The following is a 12969-nucleotide window of genomic DNA, read 5'->3' as shown; positions in this document are numbered from 1 at the left end:
CAGTTCATTTTAGACTTCCCTAATCTTCACTGAAGCTTATTTTGGATTCAAGAATGTGTTTTGCTCACCTAGGAGTTTGGGTTAGTTTTTCTTTTCTTCAAGTACCCTAGCTTCATTTAAGAAAAAAATAGCACTTCCGGCGTAGCTATGGCGGCTAACGCTACTACCAACCCGTCACAGCTGCTGCCGTTAGAGCTTGTGGACAAATGTATAGGATCAAGAATTCACATTGTGATGAAGAGTGATAAGGAAATCGTTGGTACTCTTCTAGGATTTGATGACTTTGTCAATATGGTACTGGAAGATGTCACTGAGTTTGAAATCACACCAGAAGGAAGAAGGATTACTAAATTAGATCAGATTTTGCTAAATGGAAATAATATAACAATGCTGGTTCCTGGAGGAGAAGGACCTGAAGTGTGAATGAGTTTCCTTGACTTACGCTAGATTCTGTTTTGTCTTTTAATGACAAGAAAATGGAATTTTTTTTCCCCACCTTCTAATGTTTAAATCCCATAAAGCTAAGTTTCCCGTTAAAGGGAAGTGCTTTGAAGATGTGTACCCATTTTTGTAAGTTAATCATAATTATCCTGGAAAAAGAAGAAAAGAGCTTCTTCTTTGGAGACGAAAATAAAGGTGTTTTTGGTAATAAAAAAAAAAAGAAAGAAAAAAAAGAAAAAGAAAAAAATAGCCTGATTAATTTATCTCTCTGCCTTCCTTTTGGTGCATTTGAACACTTAATTAGCCATAGATGAGGATTTATTTATTTATTATTTTTTTCATTTTTATTTTTTGAGACAGGGTCTTGCTCTGTCACCCAGACTGGAGTGCAGTGATGTGCTTATGGCTCACTGAAGCCTCCTCCTCCAGGCTCAAGCCATCCTCCCACGTCAGGCTCCTGAGTAGCTGGGACTTCAGGCATGTGTCACTACGCCCAGCTCGATTTTATTTTTATTTTTTGTAGAGATGGAGTCTCACTTTGTTGCCCAGGCTGGTCTCGAACTCCTGGGCTCAAGCGATCCTCCCAAAGTGCTGGGATTACAGGCATGCTTACTGTGCCTGCCGTAGATGAGGATTTTAAGGAAAAGTTTATTTCTCAGTAAAACTCCAGTAGCTGAGACTTTAACAGTTTGACAAAGAAAAGTTTCACAAGTACCCTAGTTGAATAAGATGTTTTCCGGATAACGAAGAACTTGCTAAACATAAGATGTAAAAATCTTTATGCTCTAGATAGGGATGGGAAAAGGCCAGGCAGTAAAATATTTTAGGCTTTATGGCTCACAGGCAGTATCCTTGGCATATTCTTTTTTTATTTCCAACAGCCCCTTAAAGATGTAGAAATCGTTCTTCTCTGGGGAGTCCGGGGAGGCCCCCCACGCAACAGCAGGCTGCAGGCTGTAGTCTGCAGACCGCCTCCCTCCCTGCTTATCATGACCAGGGCTCCTTGGAGCAATGGCTGGTTCTCAAGCAGAGTAGGGAAAATATGAGGAGTGCCCGGAAGTAAGGAAGAATTGGAGAAAAAGGGAAGGATGGGGCGTGCCAAAAAGATCCGGAGTCTCCTTAACAGAGCTCCCAGTGGACAAGGTTGGAACCATTGGAGCCACAAAATAAGTGATGATGACTTTGGATTACAGCCCGGAGAATAAATATCCATGAGTCCATAAGTATATACGTGACTGAATAAAATAAATAAGGGGAGGAGAGGGGACCAGTCTTCCTTAACAAAATTCTAAATAACGAATGTAGAAGAAACGAGGGAAATAGAAAATCACCTTCCAAACATCACAATAGTAATTGCTGTCGGCAAGATGTGTCGACAGATGCAGAAAACTGGTGTGCAAGACCTGAAGGAGAAACAGGCAGTTGCATAGCCTCAAAGTTTCTTCCCCCTGATATTACTAATTACTGGAGGGTTTTTAACCTGTGTATACAGACTCTCTACCACTCCTCCCTCCGGGAAGTACAGCTTATGTTCCTTCCCTGTGGGCCAGCATTGCTCTCAAGGAATAGAGTATGAGAAGGGAAAGGTAGGCCTGCAGTGGTTTGGTGATGCCTGGTGGGAGCCACCTGGCCCACGGGATCAAAGGTCACCTCACCAGGCGGAGGTCATGTGCCCTGCTGTGCAAGCAGGACAGTTCACCCCACTGGAATTCTCTAACTACCTTGGTCTTATCCTGAGAAGACATTGGGTGGCCCCGGTTGAGAGACATTCCACAAAATAACTGACCGGCACTCTTCAAAAGTGTCAAGAGTTATGAAATGCAAGGAAAGACGAGAACCTGTCAGAGACTGGAGGAGCTGAGGGACACGTGGTGATTAAATGCAACACTGGTAGTTTGGATTGAATCCTGAAAAGAAAAAAGGACTAAAGTGGAGAAAACAGTAAAATCTGAATAAAGCCTGAAGTTCACTTCATAACATCGTTACTAGCGTTACTGTCCTAGTTTTGATCAGCGTACTGTGGTAATGTACGATGTCAGCATTAGTGGAAGCTGGGTGCAGGGTGTATGTGAACTCTCTGTATTATCTCTGTAACTCCTCTGTACATCTAAATTATTTCAAATAAACAACAGCTTCTTATCCTGGATGGATCATCAGTTTTTTCTTGAGCATTATTTCATTAATCCTTGCACCCATTTGTATGTAGAGGAAACTATTAATTCACTAATTAAAGTTGATTTTGGAATGTACATGTTTTTAATATTATTTATCTCTCTTTCCAGGGGAGGCACCACCTGCTGCAGAAGTTTCCTCATCTTTTGTGATCCTGTGTGTGTGCAGTTTAATAATATTAATAGCGTTAATTGCAAACTGTGTATCCTGCTGTAAGGACCCAGAAATAGACTTTAAGGTGAGCACAGAGGGTAGGAACATTTAAAATGGTCTTCCAGTATGTTTTTCAATAGAATAACTGGATAGCACAGTCCTTTGGGAGCAGAGATCAGCAGATTTTTTTTTCCCCTAATGGCCAAATAGTAAATATTTTCTACCTTAGTGAATATGTGGGCCATACAGACTCTAAAACAGCAACTCAACTCTGCCAGGATAGACACTGTTAACAAATGGTCATGGCTTTGTGCCAAGAAAACTTTATTTACACAAATAGGAGGTTTGGATTTGGTGCACCAGCTGTAGTTTGCTGTGCCTCCATTATTGACAGTAAGCACTTGCCTGTAGTGAGTTGAGGTTTTTGCTGAGTGAAGAGTGAAGCGTGGTGATTGAATTTACTGTCCATAAGGCCTATGAGGAAGAGCAAGATGGTTGTTCCCCTCCACCCCCAAACTTCTGTAGGCTGGTGAATTTGTGGTCATTGAGATTACTGAGGCAAAGGGATCCCCCAGTGTGTTTTGTGAGAGAGGAAGATCATCGAAACCTCGAGTTCCCTAACAGGGAGGAGGAGGCTGCGATTGTAAAGTCCTGGCCAGGGAGGGTAATAGAGAAGATCTGGTTGTAGCAGCAGACGGTGGAATCAACCAGTGAAGCAGCCGGGAAGGCCTCTGGAACTTACTGCATGCCTGCTGGAGTGCATTCGGCCTGTGTAAATACTTGTCATAAAGGAATATGTGGGGGGAAAGAAGGAAGGAATGCAGGCGTGCAGAGAAAATGGTCCTTAATATTGCTCCCTGTTGACCGCACAGGACTGGCCCAGGAGTCTGGAGGGCCAGTGGTTCAAATTGAGGGAAAAAAAAAAAGGTCATCTTCTGGCTAAAGCCTTGTTTTCCCTGGACATGGTGCCCTGGTCTTTAGAACTTCATGGCTGTTTGTGTGTGCTGTCTTTACCCCGAGGCTTCTGGTAGCCCTGAGGAGAAACAGAGATGCGCTGTTTTCTTGGGTCAGCACTGGCCATATACACACAGAGGGCTGAGAACACAGGAGGGCGGTCGGAAAACACTAGTGGAGATCAGTTCCTTTAGAAGATTTTGCCCCAGACCTGTAGAGTTTTACTCACAGCAATCAGTCCCTAGGCCTTAGAACCCCTACAGATACTGCTGTGGCACCTGCTGACTGCACTAGTAGTAGGGGCACAGTTGTAGGTGGACAGTTTGTGTCCCTTGCTTGTTAGTCTTGCTGTGGGACTTTGCACAGAAACCTGGCCATTTCAGGACACAGATAAAGCCTGATCAGTGTTGCTGATACCAAAATCTAGTCTCCATCTCACATTTCATGATGCCTCGTTCTTGCCTTAGATCATGCAAAGCTTTTTGAATCTCAGGATTGAATGCGGGAGTTCATTTGAGAGCCAGGAATCTGTGTTGTTACTGAGCTTCCCCGGTAATGCTGGCACAGGGGCCGCAGTGTCTTAGAGCACTCTCCAGCTCTAGAGTCTGTGTGACTGTATAAGAGTATTTCCATCTGTGATTTGTTGCTGTGCAGTTTTAGAGCTGATGGTCCATGGAAGTCATTTTACAGACCAAGAGGGTACAGTCTGGTAACACAGGTGACTTGCCCACGTTCATCCAGACAGCCAGCGGCAAAACTTTAAAAGTGACCCAGGCTTATCTCATTTTTCTTCTTCTTTTTTCAGACAGGGTCTCTCTCTGTCACCCAGGCTGGATCACACTTCACTGCAGCCTCAACCTCCCAGGCTCAATCAATCGTCCCACCTTAGCCTCCTGAGTAGCTGAGGTTACTGCAGGCACACGCCATCATGCCTAGCTAAGTTTTGTATTTTTTGTAGAGACGGGGTTTCACCATGTTGCCCAGGCTGGTCTTGAACTCCTGGGCTCAAGTGATCCTCCCGCCCCTGCCTCCCAAAGTACTAGGATTACAGGCGTGAGCCACCGTGCCTGGCCATTTTTCTTATTTTTATACGTTACCTGGTCCGAATCTTGAGAATCATCTGTTGGTATATCTAGTGGTACGTCATGCTGCTGCCAAATTTTGAATGGCATTATTTTAAGGTAGGAACGATGGACAAAATCATTTTACAGAGAGAGCCCTATTTAGAAATGTCCAAAAGAAAAATTGAAGGATTTCCTCTTGTTCAAAAATACCCTCCCAGACTGAAGTTACGGTACCTCATTTTTCTTGCTTCCAACTCCATCAATACAAATAGCAATAATGTCCTTTAATGCATTGGAGAACATATATGAGAATAATGTCTTCTCACATGCATATGGAGACACAAGTGTTAGAGAAATCTACCATTGTAACTTTTAGTTTTTTTCTTGTATTGGATTGCGGGGCTAGGAGAGGTGGTAGAAAAAATGAAAATAAAAGTTCATAGACCGTTCAGTGGAGAACAGTCTTGTTCGCTGATCTGTTCCCAGCTTCTGTTGCAGTGCCTAGAGGGGTGGTACATGTTAATTATCTGAACAAATGATTTGATGAATGACTTGATAATTGGCCATGTCTATGGTAAATTGACATGGATATCAAGGTATACCAGTTCACCAGAATGGTGACAGGAAGAGTTGCGATAGCTTCCCACCAAACGTCATGTAAAAGGTTTCCACAACTTTATTTATTTATTTATTTTTTGAGACAGGGTCTCGCTCTGTCACCCAGCCTTGACCTCCCAGGCTCAGGCAATCCTCCCTCAGCCTCCTGAGTAGCTAGGACTACTCCAGTACTCCCACGCCACCACACCTGGCTAATTTTTAAAAATTATTATTTGTAGAAACAGGGTCTTGCCATGTTGCCCAGGCTGGTCTAGAGCTCTTGGGCTCAAGTGATCCACCTGCCTCAGCCTCCCAAAGTGCTGGGATTACAGGCATGAGCCACTTCCCCTGCCTACATCCAGAGTTGTAAAGTTGTCATCTTTAGAAAGCCAGTTTTTTTAAGTGACCTTTGTGGGTCAGATCCTGGTGGTTTTTTTAGCTAATTTAATAATGTTTCCATTGTTACACTTTTCAGAGAAATAGAACTCACTTAAAAACATCTTTTCTGAGTCTTACAACATTTATTTTAATAGAAATCACATTTCAATTAGAAATGCATATACAACTTTAAAATAAAAGGATTTATTTTGATTCAGTAGGCAAATAATCATGTCACAAAAGTAGTAATTTTAAAATAATTGCTTGGCCAGGCTCGGTGGCTAACACCTGTAATCTTAACACTTTGGGAGACTTAGACAGGAGGGTTGCTTGAGCTCAGGAGTTTGAGACCAGCCTGGGCAACATAGACTCTGCCGCTACAGAAAAAAAAAAGAATCAAAAAATTAGCTGAGCGTGGTGATGCATGCCTATGGCCCCAGCTACTCGGGAGGCTGAGGTAGGAGGCTCGCTTGGGCCCTGGAGGTCCAGGCTGCAGTGAGCCATGATCATGCCACTGTGCTCCAGCCACTGTCCAGCCAGGCAATAGACCAAAACCTTGCCTAAAAAAAAAAAAAAAAAAAGAATTGCTTAAACTGTAGGGTCATTTAAAAGTAAATTGTTAAGCCTAGAAGAGTATTTTCGTGTAAATTCCATTGCATTTAACTTCAAACTAACAGTTTTAAAAGTTACATGAAATATGTATAATTTATTTTCCTGTCTTACGTATTCTGCTGTTTGGAGTCAGAGAACACAATTACATATGCTTTTTACTTAACATTAAGTACAAACTGGAAAAAAAAAATTGTGGCAGCAAGTTCCAAATAAGTGCATAAATATGTTCCTATTTTAAGTGTTAGCCAATGGTTTTTTAATGCTTGCTCTCTTTCATTTTAGGAATTTGAAGATAATTTTGATGATGAGATAGATTTCACACCACCAGCAGAAGATACCCCCTCTGTTCAGTCCCCAGCAGAGGTCTTCACACTTTCAGTACCAAATATTTCACTCCCAGCTCCCTCGCAATTCCAGCCTTCTGTAGGTAAGACCGTACAGCCCAATGCCGCATTTTCATGAGTTGTTTCTGAGATGTGAGAGTGGGAGCCTAGCTATCATAAATATTGGACTGCCCATCTCCTCTTTGGTTTATTTCTCTTCCTTCTGCTCCCAGTGAAGCTGAATTCTAGTGGTCAGGCCCATTGTATCCCTGCAGTAGCGTTGTCTTCTCCTTTCTGGACCCTGGGTCTGGTATGAGAATAAAACACATCTCTTTGATTCATTAACATTGAACACCTGGACAGAACTGCCAGGCTCTGTTCTGGAGCTGGTTTCTCTGCTAGTTCTGGCTACGGCTCACCTTGCTGAGTAGGACACTGCTGGCTTCCACTTGGATGCCCCGCGTTTGGGTAGGAGAGGAATGTTTGGATATGTTAATCAGATTGACTTTTCTAAGCTTCTTCAGATAGAGGTTTGATTCTATGTTAATTGATGTCTTGTGAAAAAATAGAATGTGACTAGAGTTTTTTTTAGAGTTTGAAATTTAAGCCCTTTTTAGAGTTAGAACTTTTTGTGGTCTTAAGAAATTCTTATTCTGCGATTAAAATAATACCTTTTAAAAAATATTTTAAGCTTTTGCTTTGACAAAAGAGGTAGGTTCAAGAAGTAGGGTTTTCTGAGATTGCCGCAAGAAGGCTATGTAAGTCTGTAGGTGCTAGGACTACCTTTGCCGGTGTGACACACATTGTGGGCTCTGCTTAGGGCAGAATAAACCCCTGAACTGATACCACTGCAGGCAGGCATGACTACAAGAACAAACCAGATGGAACGTAACATAGCTGGTGCAATTCATTTAAATATTTGTAAAGTAAGAATATATTTAAATTTATAGATTTTGCAGCCTTAAAAAAAAACAACCTGAAGTGTTTAGCTTTAATTGCTGTAAATAATAATACCCTTACTCCAACCAAAATAATGAAGTTTAGAAGGAGGTCTAATATATTCTTGGGATAACTTAAGTATACTTACTCTAAATGGAAATATTTTATCATTGCTTGTTTGATAATTTGCTTTCCTTTATACTTAAGAAAAACCTTTAGAGCCTTCTCAGAGCTTTTACAGGCCCATAGTCGATCACCCGTGGATTCATTTCAAGTAGCTGAATTCCAATTCAGATCAGATTAAGTGGAAAAGGGAATTTTCTGACACATGGACCCAGAGTGTAGGAAGAGCAGGGGTTCAGCTGACCTTGGAGACAGCTAGAACCAGGGCCTGGAACACCATCAGCATTTTAATTCATTTCTGATTCTCTCTTCTCTTTGCATATCTGCTGAATCTCTCAGGCAGCTTCTCTGCTCAGTAGGGAGGTTGGCTGCCAGCAGCTCCACACTCATTCCCTTGTAGTTTTAAAGCCATAGAGGAAAGGAGCTTCTTTCTCTCTCTCCTCAGGCCAGAAAGAAAACCCTTTGGAGGGACATTCTGGTTGTCTTCACCTAAGTCACAGGATGCAGAGCCATCACTGGTCAGGAAGGTGGGGACAGACAGACAGCTTCTCTTCAGGATCTACTGGGGATGGATGGGAGCGCAGTCAGATGTGGGCAGAAAAGAAATTATGGTGACCTGGGCAGCCATTGTAATTTTGTTTATATACATACCCCTTTCTATACCCTAATATCCCTCTTCATAGGAAGAAATTTTAAATTTCTCTGCATAGAATACCCTCAGAATATTTTTATCATCTTGGGATATGAGAGGCCTTTCCAAGCATGCATCAAATCCAGAATCCATAAAGGAACATACTGCCAAATCTGATATACAAAAATGAAATATTCTGTATAGAAAAAGACACCACACGCAGATTGACAGAGTCGCAAAAAATATTTGTAAACTACAAACAGGATTAAAAGCGGTTACATATTAAGAGTACAAACAAATCTGGGAGAAAAAGTAACACGCTACTAGAATAAATAAGCTGAGGACGTGAAAGGAGAATCTCAAATGGTCAATAATTGTAGTAACCTCGTTACTAATTAAAGAAGTGCAGACTTAAGCTGATAGCAGGTAAGTAAAGACGAAAAGAAATGATACCAGGTAGTGATGGGCGAGCATGTGGAGGGCAGCAGGCAGTCTCATCCACTATGATTAGTGCAACTATAAATTGCTGAAGATGTTCTTTCTGGAGGGGTAGTCTGGCAACAAGTATCAAAATATGAGATATGTTGACTCTTGATCGAGCAGTTCCACTTTTAGTAATTTATCTTTAGGAACTAATTGGGCAAGTGTGCAAATATGCATGTACAAAGGAATTTATTGCAGCGTTGTTTGGCAGGGTAAGATGGAAACAGATTAAATGTCTGTCAGTATGTGATTTGCTAAATTATAGTCAATCGATACAGTGGAGATTTATGTGTTCCTGTAAAAGGATCAAGGTGAACTGTATTTGACTATGAAAGATATTTGTGATATATTACATGAAAAAGATATACCACATACTCACAAGCAAGTCTACAAGCTCTACTGTTATTTTTCTTTTTTTAAATGTATTTTATTTTTTGCATAGATAATATATTCACTTGGTTCAAAAACCGTAACATTACAAAAAGTATATATTGAGGCCGGGCACGGTTGTTCGTGCCTGTAATCCCAACACTTTGGGAGGCCAAGGCAGGTGAATCATGAGGTCAGGAGATTGAGACCGTCCTGGCTAACACGGTGAAACCCTGTCTCTACTAAAAATACAAAAAAAAATTAGCCGGGTGTGGTGGCGGGCGCCTGTAGTCCCAGCTACTCAGGAGGCTGAGGCAGGAGAATGGCATGAACCTGGGAGGTGAAGCTTGCAGTGAGCTGAGATCCGACCACTGCACTCCATCCTGGGGGACAGAGGGAGACTCCGTCTCAAAAAGAAAAAGAAAGAAAAAAGAGTATATATATTGGAAGGTCTCCCTGTGGTATTTAAATCTGACCTGTTTTCCACCGCTGCCTTCCCTAAGTAACAGCTGCACTTTTGGTTCTTGTTTTTTCATACACCTTTCCAGAATTTGTTGATGCAGGTATCTCCCCTCACTCCCATTTACATTTACGTTAAATTTTTTTTTTCTTTTGAGACAGAGTAATTCTTTTTGTTTTTTAAAAGACTTTTTGTAGAGAAGTTTGAGGTTCACAGGAAAATTTAGAGGAAGGTAGGTACAGACATATCTATATGCCCCCACCCACACATGTGCATAGTCCTCCTCTTTTTTGTTTTTTTAACTCAAAGGTGTCATGGTAAATTCATTATTCTGCATCTTGCCTTTTTTGACTTACCAATGTACCTTGGAGATCTTTCCATATCATTAAAGCGTATGTATTCTTGCTTCTAGGTTCGTACTATGTAGATTGTATAGTTTAGCACAGTTTTTTTTTTGTTTTTTTTTTTTTGAGACGGAGTCTCGCTCTGCCGCCCAGGCTGGAGTGCAGTGGCCGGATTTTAGCTCACTGCAAGCTCCGCCTCCTGGGTTTTACGCCATTCTCCTGCCTCAGCCTCCTGAATAGCTGGGACTACAGGCACCTGCCACGTCGCCCGGCTAGTTTTTTGTATTTTTTAGTAGAGACGGGGTTTCACCGTGTTAGCCAGGATGGTCTCGATCTCCTGACCTCGTGATCCGCCTGCCTCGGCCTCCCAAAGTGCTGGGATTACAGGCTTGAGCCACCGCGCCCGGCTAGCACAGTTTTTTTAAACAGCCCCCTGTTGATGGATATTTGGCTTGTTTCTAATGTGAAAACAAATAAAGCTTGTATCTGTGTTGTTTTGCAGGTGGTTGTACTGGTATCTATAGAATACATTTCTTAAAGTGGGTCAAAGAGTGCATGTGTTTATAATTTTGATGGGTCTTGCCACCTTACCCTCTGCAGGAGTTGTACCAATTTATATTCCTGCCAGTTGAGTATCTAATGGATAATGCCTTTGCTTTTGAAGCTGAATTGGTATCAATTCAAACTAGATTGTTATAAATTTAGGATGCTGACTGTAATCCCCATGGTAACCACTAAAAAATTTACAGAAAAGGAAATGAAGAGGGAATCAAAATGGTACACTAAAAAAAAAAAAAAAGAAAAAAAAATCACACATATACAAAAAAGGATTTTTTGATGAACAGGGTTCCTGATTTTAATATAGTAAATTTTATAGTTTTTTTTAAGAGTTTGAAATTTAAGCCCTTTTTAGAGTTAGAACTTTTTGTGGTCTTAAGAAATTCTTTCTTATTCTGTGATTAAAATAATACCTTTTAAAAAATATTTTAAGCTTTTGCTTTGAGATTTAGATATAAAACCCATCTTGAGTTGATTTTTGAGGATGGTGTTAGGAGGAAATCCAACTTCAGCTTTCCTTATAGATTGCTGTGGTTTTTCAGCTTCATTCATTCACTGATCCTTCCTTTTCTCTCTGCCTCCATGTGTGTATGGTTCTATTTTAGGCTTTCTATTCTTTGTCATTAATTTGTTTATTTCTTGTCCCAATATCATTCTCTTAATCATAATCATGTCATAATAACGTGAATTGCAAATATTTCTCAAATTCTGTATATTCTCTTTCACTCTCTTGATAGTGTCCTTTGATGCATAGAAGTTTTCCAATTTAATTTTGATGAAGTCCAGTTTATCTGTTTTTTACTTTTATTGCTTGTGCTTTTTGTGTCATATTTAAGAAACTATTGCCAAATCCCTGGTCGTGAAGATTTGTCTTTCTGTTGTCTTCTATGAGTTTTACAGTTTTAGCTCTTGCTCTTTGATGAATTTTGATTTAATTCTTTTATATGGTGTGAGGTAAGGATCCACCTTAATTCTTTTATACGTAGATATCCAGTTGTCTCAGTTAACAGGGTTTGAGAGACTGTTCTTTTCCTATTGAATTGTCTTGGAACCCTTTTTGAAAATCAGTTTACCATATTTGTTTGCGTTTATTTCTGGACTCTCGGCTGTATGTCCAGCTTGATACAGACTCTTGATCTGTATGTCCGTCCCTATGCCAGTACCACACCATTTTGGTTACTGTAGCTTTTGTTTTATAGTAAGTTTTGAAATCAAGATAAATGAGTCTTTGTTTTTCTTTTTCAAAATCCTTTTGCCTATTTGGGATTTCTTAAAATTCCAGCTGAATGTAAGGATCAGCCTTCGTATTTCTGTAAAACAGGCCACTGGGATTCTGATAGTTTTTTTTTTTTTTTTTTTTTTTTTTTTAAGTCTAGTGAACCAGTGGGAGTGGGAGAAGGAACAAAATAATCTGTAGTGGTTGTAATCAAGGAAAAATTTTTTGATATACCATTTTGCTTCCCTTCTTATTCCCTTTGGATTATATTTTTAGATATTTTCTTAGGGATTACAGTGATTACAATTAACATCCCCAATTGATAACACTTTTGAATTGATAACAGCTTAGGTTCAACAGCACACAAACTCTGCTCCTGTACAGCTCAGTCCCATCCCTTTATGTTGTTGTCACAAATTATATCTTTATACATTTTGTGCCTATTAACACAGTTATAATTTTTTTAATGCATTCATATTTTAAATTGTGTAGGAAATAAAAAGAGGAGTTAGACACCAATAATATAGTAATAATGACTTTTGTGTTTACCTATATAGTTACCTTTACTGGAGATCTTTATTTCTTCAGATGGCTTTGAGTTACTGTTTAGTGTCCTTTTATTTCAGCCTGGAGGACTCCCATTAGCTTTTGTTGTAGGGCAGGTATACTGGCAGCAAACTCCCCAAACATTTGTTTATCTCAGAATGTCTTAATTTCTCCTTCATTTTTAAAAGATAGTTTGGCCAGATATATAATTCACAGGTATTTGCTTTCAGCATTTTCTCTGTGTCATCCCACTGCCTTCTAGCCCCCACGGATTCTTTTGAGTAATTGGTTGTTAATCTTATTGAGGATCCCTTGTACGTGATGAATTGCCTTTCTCTTGCTGCTTTCAGGATTCTCTCTTCGATTTTCCATAGTTTGTCTCTCAGTGTGAATCTCTTTGAGTTTATCTTACTTTTTTTTTTTTAAGTCTCGCTTTGTCACCCAGGCTAGATTGCAGTGGTGCAATCACGGTTTACTGCAGCCTCGATTTCTGGGCTCAAGTGATCCTCCCACCTCAGCCTCCCAAGTAGCTGGGACTACAGGTGCATGCTACCACTCCTGACTAATTTATTTTTAATTTCTTATAGAGACAGAATCTCACTGTGT

The 12969-nt window shown here is 40.4% G+C and overlaps 2 protein-coding genes across 3 annotated transcripts in view; both read left to right on the top strand.

Annotated features, from left to right (window-relative positions):
* LMTK2 (lemur tyrosine kinase 2) overlaps nt 1-12969 on the top strand; it is a 108068-nt gene that overhangs the window by 32981 nt on the left and 62118 nt on the right. For both annotated transcript variants that reach the window (XM_010388501.2, XM_030932363.1), the window contains exons 2-3: nt 2724-2851; nt 6654-6798. In XM_010388501.2, the coding sequence (XP_010386803.2) occupies nt 2724-2851; nt 6654-6798 (273 nt within the window). The remainder of the gene's footprint in view (nt 1-2723; nt 2852-6653; nt 6799-12969) is intronic.
* Nucleotides 117-751, top strand: LOC104682016 (U6 snRNA-associated Sm-like protein LSm5). Its single transcript, XM_010388488.2, has one exon. It carries the CDS (start codon nt 148-150, stop codon nt 421-423), a length of 276 nt encoding a protein of 91 aa, XP_010386790.1. The 5' UTR covers nt 117-147; the 3' UTR covers nt 424-751.

This window comes from Rhinopithecus roxellana, chromosome 6, assembly GCF_007565055.1.
Source record: "Rhinopithecus roxellana isolate Shanxi Qingling chromosome 6, ASM756505v1, whole genome shotgun sequence".
Taxonomy (NCBI): Eukaryota; Metazoa; Chordata; class Mammalia; order Primates; family Cercopithecidae; genus Rhinopithecus; species Rhinopithecus roxellana.
Note: the sequence above shows the minus strand (reverse complement) of the source record. Positions and strands in the feature narration are given on the sequence as shown.

Excerpts from the sequence above, each read along its gene's own strand:
- LOC104682016 (XM_010388488.2), top strand. The coding sequence starts at position 148 with ATGGCGGCTAACGCTACTACCAACCCGTCACAGCTGCTGCCGTTAGAG.